The sequence below is a fragment of the Callithrix jacchus genome, chromosome 11 (assembly GCF_049354715.1).
Source record: "Callithrix jacchus isolate 240 chromosome 11, calJac240_pri, whole genome shotgun sequence".
Lineage (NCBI taxonomy): Eukaryota > Metazoa > Chordata > Mammalia > Primates > Cebidae > Callithrix > Callithrix jacchus.
The window spans coordinates 111,694,740-111,714,321 of record NC_133512.1 but is presented as its reverse complement, the minus strand read 5'-3'; the positions used below and the strand labels follow the sequence as shown (position 1 = coordinate 111,714,321).

The 19,582-nt window shown below is 38.5% G+C and overlaps 1 protein-coding gene across 6 annotated transcripts in view; it reads left to right on the top strand.

The window, feature by feature from the left end:
- Positions 1–19,582, top strand: part of NUP205 (nucleoporin 205) — an 89,366-nt gene that overhangs the window by 12,167 nt on the left and 57,617 nt on the right. For all 6 annotated transcript variants that reach the window (XM_002807061.7, XM_017975615.4, XM_078343695.1 and 3 more), the window contains exons 3-11: positions 1,393–1,564; positions 4,547–4,691; positions 5,244–5,403; positions 6,092–6,320; positions 7,359–7,523; positions 13,017–13,192; positions 15,535–15,651; positions 15,814–15,951; positions 18,447–18,597. In XM_002807061.7, coding sequence (XP_002807107.3) covers positions 1,393–1,564; positions 4,547–4,691; positions 5,244–5,403; positions 6,092–6,320; positions 7,359–7,523; positions 13,017–13,192; positions 15,535–15,651; positions 15,814–15,951; positions 18,447–18,597 — 1,453 coding nt within the window. The remainder of the gene's footprint in view (positions 1–1,392; positions 1,565–4,546; positions 4,692–5,243; positions 5,404–6,091; positions 6,321–7,358; positions 7,524–13,016; positions 13,193–15,534; positions 15,652–15,813; positions 15,952–18,446; positions 18,598–19,582) is intronic.

Genomic DNA, 19,582 nt, shown 5'->3' with positions numbered 1-19,582 from the left:
GTAATACATCTAAACTTGGTAAGATTGATTATTTTGTTTATTTCCAGATATACGTTAACATTTTAAGTCTTCATAGTATTATGTAAGTTGTGTTAATGGAACAAATTAATTCTTGTGTATCTTTAATTACTGCATCTTGAAATTCTTTGCAATAGGAATAGAGTGCCTGAGTCTAGGGGATTCAGACTTGGAAATTGCCTTCCTTTCTGTCTGGCACTTTTCCTTTGTGTGTGTGTGTTTGTATGTCAGAATCTCACTCTGTCGCCCAGGCTGGAGTGCAGTGACACGATCTCGGCTCACTGCAACCTCCCTCCTGGGTTCAATTCTCCTGCCTCAGCCTCCTGAGTAGCTGGGATTACAGGTACCTGCCACCACATACAGCTAATTTTTTCGTATTTTTTTAGTAGAGATGAAGTTTCACCGTGTTGGCCAGGCTGGTCTCAAACTCCTGGTCTCAAGTGATTTGCCTGCCTCAGCCTCCCAAAATGCTAGGATATAGGCATGACCCACCACGCCCAATCTGGCATTTTTCTTTTATATACAGCAAGGAAGCCATCTAAGAACTATTTATGGGATTGTGTTACAAGAAATGGCTTTTTGCTTTTTTGTTTTTTGCTTTCTTTAGTAGAAAGAACCCTAGCCTCGGAGCCAGTTGAGCTGATTTCCAGTCTTGGCTGTACCACTACAGAGTTTTCTGACCACAGGCATGTTACTTGACTTATCTGGTTGTTGGTTTTTCTGTCTATAATGGAGAAACTAGATTCAATGAGCAATGTGTAACCTTAAGTTCTGAAATTTCAAGATTTTATGATCTATCGGGTAATTCTATGCCGTATGTCACATGTTAAATATTTGTACCAAATAATCTTTTAGGAAATAAGACCACATTTTACATAATATATTAATAAACTTACTGGCTCTACTAAGTAATTAAATAGTGCATATATCCATTTGTTATGTAATTGAAAAGTTCCTTAGAGACGGGCGCGGTGGCTCACACCTGTAATCCTAGCATTTCGGGAGGCCGAGGTAGGTGGATCACCTGAGGTCAGGAGTTCAAGACCAGCCTGGCCATCATGGAGAAACCTCATCTTTAAAAAAAAAAAAAAGAAAAGTTCCTTAGAAACTTGAAAAATAGTATGCTATTTTGTATATTTTCTCCAAATATTGTAGTTCAGAGTTTAATGGTAACAGTTATTGAGCTGGTAGTATTGGAATAAAAAGTGGAAGGTTATGCAAAATATTACCTTATAAAAGTCTGTTCTAAAAAGAAATAATTCTGTTTGTCATGTTACCAGGCTAAATTATCATGAATAGACTTCTGTATGTAACACTTTAGGATCTTATCTCCACTGTGCTATTTTCATAACAATTATAATTTTTTCATTATAGCCAAAAAATGTTCAACAGCATGAGAAGGTTCAGAAAGCCAGTACAGAGGGAGTCGCCATTCAGGGTCAACAGGGAGCTCGACATCTTCCTGAACAGCTCGTTAAAGAAGCCTTTATTCTCAGTGACCTTTTTGATATTGGAGAATTGGCAGCTGTTGAGCTTCTCCTTTCTGGTAGGTTGACATTTAACTGAAACTGTGGTAAAATAATGCAAAATTATAAAATTACTTACTCATAATTTAAAATAGTTTATTGTTTAGATTCTAAGGATGCAGTTTGGTAAAACCATGTTCAAAATATTTCCTTTTTTCATCTTTGGTTTTTGTTGTTTTTGTTTTTTTTGATACGGAGTCTCATTCTGTCGCCCAGATTGGAGTGCAGTGGCATGATATTGGTTCAAGGAATTCTTGTGTCTTAGCCTCCCAAGCTGGGATTACAGGCATGTGCCACCACGCCTGGCTATTTTTTAACCTTTGATTAAAAGGAAGGCTTCAGTTTAGTGATTGGAATCGTTAAAGATATCTCAGAAGTTTTTTCTTTTTTTTCGCTCTTGTTACCCAGGCTGGAGTGCAATGGCGCAATCTTGGCTCACTGCAACCTCCACCTTCTTGGTTCAGGCAATTCTCCTGCTTCAGCCTCCTGAGTAGCTGGGATTACAGGTATGCGCCACCATGCCCAGCTGTTTTTTTGTATGTTTAGTAGAGACGGGTTTCACCATGTTGACCAGGATGGTCTCGATCTCTTGACCTCGTGATCCACCCACCTCGGCCTCCCAAAGTGCTGGGATTACAGGCGTGAGCCACTGCGCCCGGCCTATCTCAGAAGTTTTATAGCACAAAGCACTTTTGTCAGTGAGTAGGCAGGTAAGATCACTGCTCTTTTGGAATTTCTTTTTGAGAGAGTAATTCAGTGAATGCGTGAATAGGTTAAAAAGTAAGATAATTTCAATAATACAGAGTACTAGGAAGAAAATAAAACAAAGCAGTGGGATATAGAGAGGTGGAGGCTGGCTAGGGCAACTCTAAGTAGGGTCTGTAGAGAAGGCCTCTCTAAGATGGTGTCATTTGACCTGAGACCCAAATGTTGCGAAGGTGCCAACCACCCAGACTTACTAGGTAAGGCTTTTCCAGAGAGAGCAAGCAGCCAGTGCTTGAGGTGGGAATAAAAGCATGTTTAAGGATAAAAAGACCATTGTGGCTAGAGCATCTTAAATGAGGAAGAGAGTGAAGGAAGATACAGATACAGCAGGAAGGAGAGCATGTTTGATGTTGCATGCTATGAAAGATATTTGGATTTTACTCTAATTGCAATGGAAAGTTGTTGATGAGGGCTTTAAGCAGAGACATCACATAACTAATTCTCACTCTGAAATTATTTCTCTGGCTGCTGTATAGAGAAAAGACAGTTTGTTTTATAACAGAGGAGTCATTTGAAGAAAATATGGGCATTTCAGTTGAACAAAAGTATAATATGTCTAAAGATAATATATAGCTGCCAAAATCCTTTTTGACCTAAGATTGCTTTAAAAGAAGTATGATATAAGCCAGGTGTGGTGGCTCATGCCTGCAATCCCAGCACTTTGGGAGGCCGAGGTGGGCGGATCATGAGGTCAAGAGATCGAGACCATGATGGCCAACTTGGTGAAACCCCAACTCTCCTAAAAATACAAAAATTAGCTGGGTGTGGTGGTACAGACGTGTAGTCCCAACTACTTGGGAGGCTGAGGCAGGAGAATTGCTTGAACCCGGGGATGGAGGTTGCAGTGAGCTGAGATTGCGCCTCTGCACTCCAGCCTGGCTCCTGGTGACGGAGCAAGACTCTGTCTCAAAAAAAAAAAAAAAAAAGAAGTATGATATTGGGAATGAGGGGGATGTTAATTAGACATGCTAGAGTTTCTAACATTTATTCTATTCTATACCTACCATGTGCCAGGCATGGTGTTAATTATATCACTCCAGTGATAGAAAGATGAATAAAATCTCAACTAGTATAAATAAATTCATACTCTAATAATTGAGAATGATATGGAAACATAATTTTGATACATTTAAGCACATTAATGCAGTTTTGTGCAAGATTTAGAGATGGTTCAGAGAGAAGGGAATTAGATGGACCTTGATTGTACACAGAAGTCTTAACAAGATCATGAAGTTTAATTTAAGGTAGATGTTGCAAAATGAGTAAGCACACATCAGGTGGAATAGGTGGTTATTTGGGAAGATGAAGGGCATCCAGGCAGAAGAAAGTGCTTGTGCAAGAGGGTGAAGCAAAGTGATGAATTTGGGGAACAGAAAGGAGTAGAATAGAGGAGCAATTGCAGTAAGGGGAGAAGAAAGCTATAGGAAATGAAACTGAAACTATAGGCAAAGTACTCTTAAAAAAAAGTAGAACTTGGCTGGGCACAGTGGGCTCATGCCTGTTATCTCAGCACTTTTTGAGGCCGAGGTGGGTAGATCATGAGGGTCAGAAGTTTAAGACCAGTCTGGCCAACATGGTGAAACCCCGTCTCTACTAAAAATACAAAAATTAGCCAGGTGCGATGGCAGGCACCTGTAATCAGTTACTTGGGAGGCTGAGGCAGGAGAATTGCTTGAAACCAGGCGGCAGAGTTTGCAATGAGCTGAGATGGCACCACTGCACTCCAGCTTGGGGGACAGAATGAGACTCCTACTCAAAAAAAAAAGTAGAACTCATTCAAAGGAGTGCAGTTAAAATGGTGAGTGAACTTGAATTATAAAAATGTTATTTAATTTTCAGGGAAGATTCTGAAGGAAGAAACTTAGAAATATTTGAAAGATTCCGTATGAGATAATAAAATGGGCATTGAATAAAATTAAATTTAGTGAACAACAGTGAGACCAAAAGATTCTCACCCAGTATGTACAAATCACAGATAAGCATGAGAGTTAGAAATTGAGTCTGGAAAATGGTGAGTTCAATGTCTCTGCTGGTGTTCGAGCATAATGGATCGGCCCTCTAATATGTTGAGCAAGAAGTTAGACAGTGAGTGGATGTTTGTATTAGAGGACCCCAGGGCCCCTTAAGCCCTGAGCTACTGTGATTCTTTGAACTGAACACTGTTATATTGAATTTTGTCTCTTCCTAAACACATTATGTGTTTATTAACAATATTATTTCTCAACTTCCGTTTTTAGGAGAGCACCAACAACCACATTTTCCTGGCCTTACCAGAGGATTAGTAGCTGTTCTTTTGTACTGGGATGGAAAGCGATGCATTGCGAATTCCTTGAAAGTTTTGATACAGTCTAGACGGGGAAAGACATGGACGCTAGAACTCAGGTCTTTACTTCTTGGGATTTCGGGATTAATTTGAAATTACTTGAAGAATTACGGTATTTCCCTTTTTATATACAATTTAAGCAATATGTAACATAAGCTGAGTAATATAGTCCCTTATTCTGCCAAGAAAGATACAACAATTCTTGTTTTATTGTGTTTGTAAATAAAAAATAATTTGGGCCCAGGTGCAGTGGCTCATGTCTATAATCCCAGCACTTTGGGAGGCTGAGGCAAGAGGATCACTTGAGCTCAGGAGTTTCAGATCAGCCTGGGCAACATGACGAAACCCCATCTCTACAAAAAATACAAAAATTAGCCCGTGGCGTGTACCTGTAGTCCCAGCTACTTGGGAGGGTGAGGTGGGAGAATGACCTGAGCCTGGCTGATCAAGGCTGCAGTGGGCTGTGAGTACACCACCGCACTCTAGTCTGGGTGACAGAGCAAGACCCTTTCTCAAAAAAAAAAAAAAAAAGAGCATTTGCTATACCTATTATTATGAGGAATCACAAGCAATATAATTTAACATAGTTTATTGATTTCTTTTCATTACAGCCCAGAGCTGGTTTCCATGATAACACGCTTTACAGATGAGCTGATGGAGCAAGGATTGACTTATAAAGTCCTTACCCTGGTGTCACAGATTGATGTGAATAATGAGTTTGAGAAACTGCAGCGAGAGAGAGGTTTGGGCAGTGAAAAACATCGCAAAGAGGCAAGGGTTCAACGAAATCAATTCATGAGTTGTCAGTCAAACCTCAGAGGTAGAAATATCATGACAGTTAGAATATTCATTTTTTTCAGGAAGAGTTATGTACCCGACACCATGCCTAATTGCCATGTGTTTCTTTAAATTTTTGTTTTTTATTTTTCATTGACACAAAATTATATATATGTATAGGGCACAGTGTTGTATTTTGATACATATGTATGAAGTGTAATAATCAAAATAACATAATTAGCATATCCATCACCTCAAACATTTATTATTTCTTTATGTTGGGAGCATTCAAAATTCACTGTACTACTGTTTGAAAATACAGTATACAATAAATTTTTAAAATTATAGTCTGCTAATAGTATATGTTAAAGTTTGTAGTCAGCTGAGTCCATAAAATTGACTTGCAGTTGTTTCAGCTTCTGTATAGTCATTTATGTGCCATTCTAGCTCTTTTTATGAAGTGAACAAGAAATTGGTCATCCCAGTTTCTTAAGGAATTTAAGGATAAGGAATAAACAGTAGGGTTTGTTTTGAGTTCCAGAGGTGATGTCTTACGATCACTTGTGAATTTAGATAGGTTTATTTTATTAGCCTTTGTAAAAGGTAGTTTGTACTTTGGAATAAGACGAGGCTTCATAGTAACTTATTGATACTGATAGTCGTGTTATGTTTTTATTTCTAGGTTTCTGGTCTCATTAAGGAGTGCAGGCAGTCTCTGGCAGAAAGCCTTTTTGCCTGGGCTTGCCAGTCACCTTTAGGCAAAGAAGACACTCTCCTCCTTATTGGACATTTGGAAAGAGTGACAGTTGAGGCTAATGGCTCACTGGATGCAGTGAATCTGGTTCTTCTTATGGCGCTTCTGTACTGTTTTGATATCAGTTTTATAGAGCAAATCACAGAGGAACGAGATGGTATTGAATTTTATACATTTTCCTAATTAAAAAAAATCAGATTTAAAATTGTGGGGATAACATTTAAAAAGGACACTGTTTTAGCTACTAAAATAGACTGCTCTGTTCCTGTGTGTGCAGTCTGTTCATATTTGAATATTTATGTATAAGATCACATTTAAAAAAACAACTCCAATCCTGTTAATTCTATTTTTTGGGGGGGATTTGGAATGGAAAATATTAAAGCATATATTATACATGTTCATGATTGCACATGTGTATTTTACTTAATTGCTTGTTTCTTTACCATTTTTTTACATTTTCAAACTTTTTATTAAAACATTCTGAGAGACAATGACTATCATTTCAGTAATGTTATCTTTAACCTGTGTTTTCTGTGAAGGAAATACAATTTTTATGATTGTTAGATAGCATGATTTATATTTTAGAATTTATGTGCAGAAAAAATAAGTATCTTTAACTTTTTTCTAGTTTATTTGAAGTACACTTATAAAAATAACTGAAAACGGTGAAATTAAAATTTAGGGTTATTGCTATTTGCTGTTTTTGTTTTTACTATGTGTACAATCAACAATAGTATACCTTTTGGCACGTTGAAATTAGTCATTATTCTGGCTGGGCGTAGTGGCTAACGCCTGTAATCTCAGCACTTTGGGAGACTGAGGCGGGTGGACCACGAGGTCAGGAGATTGAGACCATCCTGGTCAACATGGTGAAACCCTGGTTCTACTAAAAAGAAAAAAAAAAAAATCAGTTGGGTGTGGTGGTATGTCCCTGTAATCTTAGCTACTCTGGAGGCTGAAGCAGGAGAATCACTTGAACCCAGGAGATGGAGATTACAGTGAGTTCAGATTGCACCATTGCACTCCAGCCTGGGTGGCAGAGCAAGACTCACTCCATCTTAAAAAATAAGGACGAAATTAGTCATTATTCTTTTGTGAGAATGCTCAGATTTTCTGACTTTAAGACATTACTTCTGCATATAGAAGTGAACATTTATCTAGTGTTTGGTAAAGTGGTCTATTTTTGTGTTTTCAGATATGATTCATCAATCTCCACTGTTGACAGAAAAACAGTACATTGCAACAATTCACTCTCGTCTTCAGGACTCACAGCTTTGGAAACTTCCTGGACTCCAAGCCACTGTTAGACTTGCCTGGGCATTGGCATTGAGGGGAATATCCCAGCTACCTGATGTTACAGGTAAATTGATTGTAGGTAATTTTGTTATGAGAAACAGCATGTTAGCACTTAATGAAATTTTTGGAAGGAGTGTTATCCTTGACATACATAAGCACAAGCATAGGAAGATGCCCAGAGTTGTATTAAATGAAACATTTTAGTGTAGTAGTGAAATACAGACTTCTTTCTCCTTGTTTCTCAGAAATATTATATAAAATCCTCTTTCCCATTCTTGGAGCCAGTGACAATGCTCTTTACTTTCAGGGTATGAGTTTAAAATTTGGAATGACAGTGTCATATTAAATGTTTTTTAAAATTAAAATTTACTGTTACTTTTATTTTTATGCATTTTCCTTCTTGGTTGGTCACAAACTAATTTTTCATATTGTGTTGAATTAAAAGCAATTATTTTTTCATACAGTGTATTGAAAAGGAGGTATTTGGATCAATCAAGAACAGATGTAGAATCCTGACTTTTATTTTTTGAGACGGAGTCTCACTCTGTGGCCCAGGCTGGAGAGCAGTGGCTCAGTCCTGGCTCACTTCAACATCTACCTCCTGGGTTTAAGTGACTCTCCTGCCTCAGCCTCCTGACTACAAGTGCATGCCACCATGCCTGGCTAATCTTTTGTATTTTTAGTACAAATGGTGTTTCACCATGTTGGCCAGGCTGGTCTCAAACTCCTGACCTCAGGTGATCTACCTGCTTTGGCCTCCCAGAGTGCTGGGTTTACAGGCGTGAGCCACCTTGCCTGGTCAGAATCTGGACTTTTAACAGTCTTTTTTTTTTTTTTTTTTTGGAGACAGAGTCTCATGCCGTCGCCCAGGCTGGAGTGCAGTGGCGTGATCTTGGCTCACTGCAACCTGCGCCTCCGGGTTCAAGCAATTCTCCTGCCTCAGCCTCCTGAGTAGCTGGGACTACAGATGCGCGCCACCATGCCTGGCTAATATTTTGTATTTTTGGTAGAGACGGGGTTTCACTCTGCTGGCTGGGATGGTCTCGATCTCCTGACCTCGTGATCCGCCTGCCTCAGCCTCCCAAAGTGCTGGGATTACAGGCATGAGCCACTGTACCCGGCCAACAATGTATAAACTCGCTGTAGCATATCTTATTCTGCTATTTACGTTTACATTATCATTTGTCTTATTAGTAGGGGTTTATTCTAACAGAATGAGAACTAACTTGGAACTTGAAGCCCAAAGAATTGTCGTTGTCTGTATCTTTTTATGGTAAATCTGGAAAGGCTTTATTCAAGTTTACAATTTATGTCAGTTTTCTAATCCTAAAGTATCAACAGGTTCTAGTATCTTACCAATTGTGTAATTCCAGAGCATTTTGTTTTCACTAGTGTCATGTTGTCCCCAAAGTGTTTGCAGAAAGCTTTTTCTCTGTGTATTCGGAGTCTTTTTTGGCCACATAATGTCTGTCTATCAGCCTATATATCTAAATGCTGATAGCTGATTAGACTTTTGCCTTCCTGTACAAATTCTCTTTCTCATCTGTATATATACCATCTTCATTTATAAGTCTGATTTCAGTATTTTTCTGACATAAAATTTCCTTTTAACCTTTTAAGTGGCTATGTGATAGTTAATATCTTTTTTTTGAAGATGGAGTCTTGCTCTGTTGCCCAGGCTGGGGTACAGTGGCATGATCTCAGCTCACTGCAAGCTCTGCCTCTTGGGTTCAAGCAGTTCTTCTGCCTCAGCCTCCTGAGTAGCTGGCACTACAGGTGCACACTGCCATGCTTGGCTGATTTTTTTTTTGTTGTTGAGACGGAGTTTTGCTCTTGTTACATAGGCTGGAGTGCAATGGCGTGATCTCGGCTCACCGCAACCTCCGCCTCCTGGGTTCAGGCAATTCTCCTGCCTCAGCTTCCTGAGTAGCTGGGATTACAGGCACGTGCCAGCATGCCCAGCTAATTTTTTGTATTTTTAGTAGAGACGGGGTTTCACCATGTTGACCAGGATGGTCTCGATCTGTTGACCTCGTGATTCACCCGCCTCGGCCTCCCAAAGAGCTGGGATTACAAGCTTGAGCCACCGCGCCCGGTGATTTTTTGTATTTTAGTAGAGACAGGAATTCGAGACTAGCCTGGGCAACATGCCTGTAATCCCAGCATTTTGGGATGCCGAGGTGGGAGGATTGCCTGAGCCCAGGAGTTCATGACAACCCTGGGCAGTATAGTGAGACCCCATCACTACAAAAAATTAAAAATTAGACCAACGTGGTGACATGTGCTTGTCTGTAGTCCCAGCTACTCAGGAGGCTGAGGCGGGAGGATCACTTAAGCCCAGGAGGTGGAGGCTGTAGTGATCTGAAATTGTTCCACTGCACTCCAGGCTGGGTGACGGAGTGAGACCCTATCTCAAAAAAAAATTTAAAACACAGGCTGGATGTGGTGCCTGACATCTTTACACTTTGGGAGGCTGAGGTGGGTGGATCATGAGGTCAGGAGATTGAGACCATTCTGGTTAACATGGAAACCCTGTCTCTACTAAAAAGAAAAAAAAACAATTAGCCTGTCATGGTGGCATGCGCCTGTAGTTCCAGCTACTCGGGAGGCTGAGACAGGAGAATAGCATGAACCCAGGAGGTGGAGGTTGCAGTGAGTCAGGATGGTGCCAGTGCACTCCAGCCTTGGTGACAAAGCGAGACTTCGTCTCAATAAAAATTGAAAAACAAGCATTGGCCAGGTGCTGTGACTCATGCCTATAATCGGAGCCCTTTGGGAGGCTGAGGCAGGCAGATCACTTGAGTTCAGGAGTTCAAGACCAGCCTGGCCAATATGGTAAAACCCTATCTCCACTAAAAACACAAAAAATTAGCTGGGCGTGGTGGCTTGCATCTGTAATCCCAGGTACTCATGAGACTGAGGCAGGAGAATCTCTTGAACTTGGGTTGGGGCGGGGGTAGGGGGCAGGGCGGAGGTTGCAGTGAGCCGAGATTGCGCCACTGTACTTCAGCCTGGGCAACAGAGTGACACTCCATTTAAAAAAAAAAAAAAACACACAAAAACAAGTATCTTTGTAATTTCACTAAGCTTTAAAGAATTTTACCATACTGTTTTTAAGCATTGAAACTCAATTTATGTTAAGACATTGATGATGCCTTATTACCTAAATGGTGTTCAAGAAGTAATTTTTTGGCTGGACATAGTGGCTCATGCCTATAATCTCAGAGCTTTGGGAAGCTCAGGCAGGCGTATCACTTGAGGTCAGGAGTTCAAGACCAGCCTGGCCAACATGGCAAAACCTCATCTCTGCTAAAAGTACAAAAATTAGTTGGGTGTGTGGCACATGCTTATAATCCTACCTATTTGGGAGGCTGAAGCTGGAGGATAGCTAAAACTGGGAGGCAGAGGTTGCAGTGAGCCATGATCTCACCACTGCACTCTAGCCTGGGCAGCAGAGTAATCTGTTTCAAAAAAAAAAAAAAGTCATTTTTGAGTTCTCTTTTAATTCCAGTGTTTTTGAATTCAAGTAAAGGTTTGAAAAAAATTATTAAAAACAATAATTAGTAATTTTATAATCATTATTACTAGTCATAATAAAGAATTAAGAAAATATTTTATTCTCAAGGAGTTTGTATAATATGGGTAAATATGCAGATTTTTGTTTGTTTGCTTGAGATGGAGTCTTTACCTGTTGCCCAGGCTGTAGTGCAGTGATGTGACCATGGCTCACTGGCCTCAAACTCCCGGGCTCAAGTGATCTTTCCACTTAAGCCTCCGAAGTAGGTGGGACCACAAGCATGTGCCACCATGTCCAGCTAATTCTTTGATTTTTTTTTTGTGGAGATGAGGTCTTACTATGTTGCCCAGGCTGGTCTCGAACTCCTGGGTTCAAGCAATCCTTCTGTCTTGGCTTCCCAAAATGTTGGCCTTACAGGCATGAGCCATCACACCTGACTGACATGCAGACTTTATTTCAGAATACAAAACAAAAACATTAAAAAAACAGGCTGGGTACAGTGGCTCACGCCTGTAATCCCAGCACTTTGGGATGCCAAGGTGGGCAGATCATGGGGTCAGGAGGTCAAGACCATCCTGGCTAACACATGTGAAACCCTCTCTTTACTAAAAATACAAAAAGTTAGCCAGGCATGGTGCCACACACATGTAGTCCAAGCTACTTGGGAGGCTGAGGCAGGAGAATTGCTTGAACCCAGGAGGTGGAGTGATCTAAGATAGCACCACTGCACTCCAGCCTGGGCGACAGAACGAGACTCGGTCTCAAAAAATATATATATAATCATAATAATAATTAAAAAAATGAAAAACAAACTACAAATATATGTTTTCCTCTGTTTGAGACTATCTTGGCTTTTATCTATTCCTGACCCTTTCAAGGCAATGAAAATGTACTTTCAGCAACAGACTTTGTATTTGGTCTGTATGATAGTCAAACAGAATAAGCTGTGTAGTAGTCTTTTTCAAAGCCAGATTGCCACACAATTATCTAACAATTTTATATTTAAAATTTAAAAGCAGTAATCAGCACTATGTTTCCTGATGGAAGGATACACCGTAACCTATGACATACTCTCAACCGAAAGTTGAATGTAAGTCAGATTAAGCCAGTCTAGATGAAGCCACTGCACCCAACTGAGGAATTAGTTTTAAAAATATGATAATGGCTGGGTGCAGTGGCTCACAACTGTAATCCCATTACTTTGGGAGGCTGAGATGGGAGGATCACTTGAGGTCAGGAGTTCAAGATCAGCCTGGCCAACATGGTGAAACCCTGTCTCTACTAAAATAAAATAAAATCGATAATGGTGTTGTGTGTGTGTATGTATGTAGTGAATTTTTGCTTTGTTTCTTAAGTATGTTTTTGAGTTGTTACACTGCAAATAGTGGTAAAATGTTAAATTGTCTGGATTCTGGAATTTGCTTAAATGAAATGTGAGTGGAGGGAAGAAGATATAGATGAAGTAAGATTGATCATAAATTGATAGTATTGAAACAGGTGATGGGTACGTGGAGGCTTATTCTTATTTTTAGATACGTGCTTGATATTTTCTAAATAAAATATTACAAAAATTATAGTTAAACAAGTTTACATTCAAGTTAAAATTTGGTTTTTAAATTTTAGCTACCTGGTTGCCAAATTAATACAGTTAGTTACCTATTCATGTTCAGGATTTGGTCTTGGATTGAAGACTTCAGATGATCCATGAGATTTCATTGGGATTAAACCCTTAACACCATTTAATGTGTTAATGTTTAGATAATAGCTCACTGACTACATCAGTGTTGCATCACACATCTGTAAAATAATTTGCATTAGTTATGTTTTTATTTCGAAGAGTATGTATTTTTCTAATACACATTCAAGTAGTCCTTTGGGGTTTATGAGTCAATTACAGTTATATATAGTCTCATTTTGTGCATAGCACATGCTAGAAGGTTGGGAAGATGTCTGAACCATCAGCAGAGTATTATGAGATATAATTACAATCTGGGTTAATGATTTTTCCTCCATGTACTGTTTTTTAAAATTTATTTCTAGCTCTGGCAGAATTCACAGAGGCAGATGAAGCAATGGCAGAGCTCGCAATTGCTGACAACGTTTTCCTGTTCCTCACTGAATCTGTAGTGGTATCAGAAAACTTCTATCAGGATGAATTTTATATTCGCAGAATTCATAATCTCATCACTGATTTCCTTACACTTATGCCAATGAAGGTAAGTGTAATAATGTAGGATGAATAAATAGTAAAAGAATTTTATAAAGTAATTTAAAACTGACTAACTAGCTTTATGTTTTGGAAACTAGTAAAAATTTTTTAATATAGGCTAACATTTGCCAGTAGTTGTGGTACATCTTATGAATCAGTTTGTGACTCATGAAATAAGTCCTCCTAACTGGGGATAAGTCAGTAGAAAGAAATATTTGACAACACTGTGAATGGTTTATAAATGAGAAAGTAATTAGTAAATATTTCTGTGGGTGGAAAATTACTAACCCCATGCCACCCTAAGGGTTAGTGCTAAAATTGCTTTCTTTAATTTTTTTTGTTTGTGTTTTGAGATCGAGTCTCCCTCTGTTGTGCCCAGGCTGGAGTGCAGTGGTGTGATCTTGGCTCACTGCAACCTCCATCTTCTGGGTTCAAGTGATTCTCCTGCCACAGTCTCCCAAGTAGCTGGGGTTACAGGCATCCACCACCCTGCCCAGCTAATTTTTTGTATTTTTAGTAGAGATGGGGTTTCACCATATTGGCCAGGCTGGTCTCGAACCCTCAATCTCAGGTGATCCGCCCACCTTGGTGTCCCAAAGTGCTGGGATTACAGATGTGAGCCACCATGCCTGGCCCAATTGTTTAGATCCTGAATTGCAGTGTATAAAAGGGCTTCAGCGTAGATATAGGTAGAATAATGGATTTTTAAAAACCGTAATGCAAAGGCTACTTTTGAATAGATGGCTTGAGCTGTAACTGTCATCTAAAAAGCGATTCTTAGAGCCATTTCAAACAGTTCCTTATAGTATATGCTCTGTGTGCTGTTTTGTGCCATAGAAGCCATCAAATGTTGGCAGGAAGTAAATGAGGGAGAAAACATCTTTTTTTTTGTGTTTATATTATAAAACCACCTATTTCAAATGTATATTTTTTAAAAGCACCTTGAAGAGTCTACACTTGTAATATTTGTGCAGTTTGGTACCTTATCTCCTGAAAAGTATAAATTGATTATCATAAATTTGCCCTTAGGATTCTTGTGTTCTTTTTGTTTTTATAGGATCTACATTGATTTTTCTCTTTATTTCCTAAATTTGGTAATTTGTATCTTCTCCCTCGGTTCTTAGTTAACCCTTAGGGAAGTTTATTGATCTTATTGATCTTTCCAGTGAATTAGCTTTTTGCTTCATTTATTTTCTTATATTTTTGCTTCACCATTATTGATTTCTGCTCTTATTTTTATTATTTTCTTCCTTTTGCTTTGGGTTTAATTTGCTCCTTTAATTTTGTTTCTTAAGATAGAAGCTTAGATTGTTCATTTGAAATCTTCCTTTTTTCTAATGTAAGCATTCAATACTGCTATTAATTTACCTCCAATCACTGCTTTAGCTGTGCCACACAAATTTTGGTATGTTGCATTTTCTTTTTTGTTCAGTTTAATACGTTTTCTAATTTTCCTTGAGACTCCGTTGATTGATGGGTTATTTAGAAGTGTGTTGTTTAATTTCCAAATATTTCGGAGACTTTCAGATCTCTGTCATAGGTTTCTAGTTTAATTCTGTTGTGCTCAGAGACATACCTTGTAGAATTTCAGTTATATGAAATTTGCTGAGGTTTGTTTTATGGCTCAAAATATGGCCTATCTTGGTGAATGTTCTGTGTATACCTGAAAGGAACACATATTTTGCTGCTGTTCTGTGGAATGTTCTATAAATATCAATTAAGTCAAGTTTGTTGATACAGTTTTTCAAGTTTTCCATATCCTTACTGATTTTCTGTGTATTTGTTCTGTTGAATATTGAGAGAGGAGTGTTAGCATTTCTGACTATAATTATGGATTTGTCTAGCTATGATTTTTTTTTTCTAATAGAATTTGTTTCTTATTTTTGTTGGCATTTAGTTCACACCTATGTTGTGAAGCAGTGATTCTCAATGTTCTTCAGAGTGTGTTTGGAAATGAGTGGGGCCAGTTTTGCTTGTTATGGTGACTCCAGTGTTGTTATTGATAGTTAGTAGGTAGTTCCAGGGATGCTAAATGACTTGGAATATTCAGGATAATCCAACGCAGTGAAGAAATGTGCCCAAATGTCAATAATGTCCCATTGAGAAACACTACAGTTAAGTTCAACTTCTCTGTAGTGGAAAATGCATTGAAGTTTTAAGATATTATGAATTATGGATGGTAATATTGCAATTAAGATTCCTGGAATGTTTCTTCATGTCATCTAAAGTGGAATAGATAATTAAACAGTGTTTTTCTTATGTAATCAGTCTATGACAGTTCCCTGCTTTCATTATTAGCATATACAATAATACATTTACATATTAAACTATATCTAATAAATTTAATAGGTGAAGCAGCTGAGGAATCGGGCAGATGAAGATGCTCGAATAATTCACATGAGTATGCAGATGGGTAATGAACCCCCCATTTCACTTAGAAGGGATCTGGAACACTTAATGCTATTGGTAAGCCTTTATATTAGAAAGCTTGTCCTCTTTCCCTCTTTTCATTATTTTTTCCCCTAACTTTGGAAAATTTCAGGTCTAATACTTAAAATGTCCTTTTTTAATTGAAAGTACTTTTTGAGTCATAGACATTTCCCTATAGTCTTTGTTTACTCTTCGTAGATTGGCGAGCTATATAAAAAGAATCCTTTTCATCTGGAGCTTGCTCTAGAATATTGGTGTCTCTCAGAGCCTCTTCAGACTCCAACTATCATGGGTTCTTATCTAGGGGTGGCTCATCAGCGGCCTCCTCAACGCCAGGTGAGTCTTTAGGTTTTCCTCTTTTATACTCTGGTACTGTGGTTGGGAGTCTTGAAAATATGAAAGATGTTACTTCCTGATTTTATTGCTGTTAACACAAATGATCACTAGTATAACCTTTAGAGATTAATACTTTTTTTGTGTGTGATGGAGTCTCACTTTGTCACCCAGGCTGGAGTGCAGTAGTGCGATCTCAGCTCGCTGTAGCTTTGACCTCCTGGGTGCAAGTGATCCTCCCGCCTCAGCCTCCAGAGTAGTTGGGACTACAGGTGTGCACTAGCACACCTCGCTGATTTTTGTGTTTTTTGTAGAGATGGGGTTTTGCCATGTTACCCAGGCTGGTCTGTAATTCCTGAGCTCAAGTGATCCATCTATCACAGCCTCCCAAAGTGCTGGATTTACAGGCATGAGCCACTGTGCCCAGCCTACTTTTTTCTTTTATAAAAGAAAATTTGAAACCCTTAAAATTTAAGTACTGTTGATTTTGAAGTTTATGTAGTCAACCCTTTATTAGATACTAGATATATGTTGAATTATCAGAGGCAGAAAGTCATCTAGTCTCTTTGTTATTTATTTATTTTTAAAAGACAGGGTCTTGCTATGATGACCAGGCTGGTGTGTAACTCCTGGCTTCAATCAGCCCTTGTAAAGCCATAGGACATGAGACACTGTGCCCTGCTTGAATTTTATTAGTATTTTAGTTTGTTCTCCATAGACATGACAATAACTAATATACATAATTCTTAATCAAGTTTGGCGGGGATAGGAGAGGTACAAGTATTAAAGGAGAAGTCTTAGACATTTTAATTGATGACAAAATGCCTATGAGTCTGTGGATAATATAGGCAAAAATTCATTCTGTGTTAACTAAAGTATGATGTGCAGAGGCAAATAAAATGAATTGCTATGCAGTAGCTCACACCTCGTGCTTTGGGAAGCTGAGGTGGGAGGATCTCTTGAGGCCAGAATTTGAGACCAGCCTGGCAACATAATGAGACCCCCACCTCTACAAAAAATATTAGCTTGGGGTAGTATCATGAGCCTGTAGTCCTGGCTGCTCAGGCTGAGGCAAGAGAACCCCTTGAGCCCCCAAGTTTGAGGTTACACTGAGCCATGGTTATGCTACAGCACTCCAGCTTAGACAGCAGAGACAGACCGTGTCTCTTTAAAAAAAATAAAAAGAAAAACGGGTTGGGGGCAGATTGCCACGCAAGTGTTAATTTTGGGGAATTTCTGTTCTAGAAACTTTTATGCTATATGTTTTTTATTTTTTTCTGGAGTCCAGACCAGATGCCATTTTTTAAACTGTATTGTTTCAGTGTTTTCCCCATTTAAAAAATAGGTTTTGAGCCGGGCGTAGTGGTTCACATCTGTAATCCTAGCACTTTGGGAGGCCAAGATAGGCAGATTGCTTGAGTTCAGGAGTTTGAGACTAGTCTGAGTAACATGGTGAAACCCTGTCTCTACAAAAAACATCTTAAAAATTAACCAGGCATGGCGGTGCATGGCTACGGTCCCATCTGCACAGGAGGCTGAGGTGGGAGGATTATTTGGGCTGCAGTGGCTGTGATTGTGCCACGACATTCCAGCCTGGGTGACAGACTAAGACCCTGTCTCAAAAAAAAAAAATGTTTTGGAGAAGGATTTATTTAAAAATTTTTAAAGTTTTTAAGAAAGTTGACTGTTGTGAAAAATTTGAAACATATGGAACAAGGAATTATAAGGAATACCCCACATTTTAATTTCACATCTTAACATCTTATGACGTTTGCTTCCATCTACTATATTATTTTTACTTTTATTTTATTTTAAAGTAAATTATAGGCAATATATGAATTCTACCCCTCAATATTTAAGTAAGTATATCTCTTTTAAAAATCAGGTTATTTTTCTATATCATCATGAAACCATTGTTAAACCTATCAGACGTCTGTAGTATTGTCAGTTCTGAGTTTCAACTAGAGAGTTTGAGTAATATTGTTAGTTGTTGGAAATAGGTTTAAGACATATGTAAGAAAAAAGAGAAAATTAAAAAATGGACTTAAAGAACAGGAGTATTGGAATGTGGCATTGTTGAGACCACAGAACAGAGTAAACTTAAGTTACCATCAAAAACAATTTCAAGTTCTTAGGTCTTCATACTCATTTGGCTGGGATCTAGGAACTCTGGATTTTAAGTGTACCTTTGAATTGGTTTGGGATAAGTAAACGTTACCTGTCTTACGTATTTAAAATGTGAGTAGTTTTTTGTGACATTTGAGATATTTTGAAAAAAATGTACTTTTAGTTCACAAAGATGTTATTTTATAATTGCATTAAATTGCTAATTAAAAGCTTAGAACACAATTTTTCATCAATAGAGTATCAGTTCAATTTGTCTTTTGTGAGGGTTAAGTCAGAGCACTACTTTTAGTTTATATGTAGTCTTTATTAGCTAGTCCATATTGCCTTAAAATTAGGATATACGTTATATTATCTGTTTTTCTCTTTTTCAGGTTGTCTTGTCAAAGTTCGTTAGGCAAATGGGTGACCTGTTGCCTCCAACTATTTATATTCCTTATTTGAAAATGCTCCAGGGATTGGCCAGTGGGCCCCAGTGTGCCCATTATTGTTTCAGCCTGCTCAAAGTCAATGGTAGTAGTCATGGTAAGGAATATGTGGAGGTTGTTAAAGTTGTGGTTATACTCTTAAGTTCAGTAGCCCACTACCTGTTAAGAACATTGGTATTTAATTAGCTTCTACCAGAGGTATAAATTATTTTTATAACAATAGGGTGAAAGAAGCACACTTACGGCTCGATGCATAGTGACGCTGTGATTATGGTCTCACAGATTAGGGAATTTTGCCATTCTTCTTTGTAAAATACAGTTCATTTTGACAAATCAGAATTAATGTATGAAAAATTTCCAGATCATTTCTGGCCCACAGAGAAAGCATATGCCCTTGCCTTATAAGTTTGATTAATTTACTTTTGTAAGTATTTTTTTTCTCTCTTAATTTCAGTACTTAGAATTTTTCTCTTGACCCTCTCCCAGTTTCCTTATTTAATTTTCAAACTGGTTTGGTTAAACCAAAAACACTGCAAAAGGGAAAAGAAATTAAGCATCTGCTTTGTTAGGTAGATATTTTTGTTTTTACATCTGAAGAAACTGAGGTTTAGAGGAGTCAAGTAATTTACCCAACATCACAGCTATTTGGGGAGCCATGACAGGAGCTGAAACTGCTTGGCTCCAAAGCCAGTGTTCTGACTACTCTGTCAAGCCTTCCAGTGTTGTGTGCTGTGCTTTTGCTTCTGATGCTTGGTATACAATGGAGTAGTGTAATTCATAAATTAAGACTGTAGTTATCTCTTTCTTTGGGAATTCAAGCTCAACATTTGTGAATTATTCTGTGGGAAAAATCAGCCCTGTACGGTTACTTGAGAGCACAGAGAACTCTCCTGGATGTGAAGTAGGTAACTGACATCCAAAGTAACTCACCGTTACATTTACCTGGGCAGTACCCCCTTTCTTGAGTAAAAGTTAATCCAGAGGAAAAATTAATCTGGAGTTCTAGCTCACAGAGGGATTCTAACCCATTTTCAGCACACTGCTTATCTAGGACAAAGATTGCCTTTGTGCTAAGACAAAGG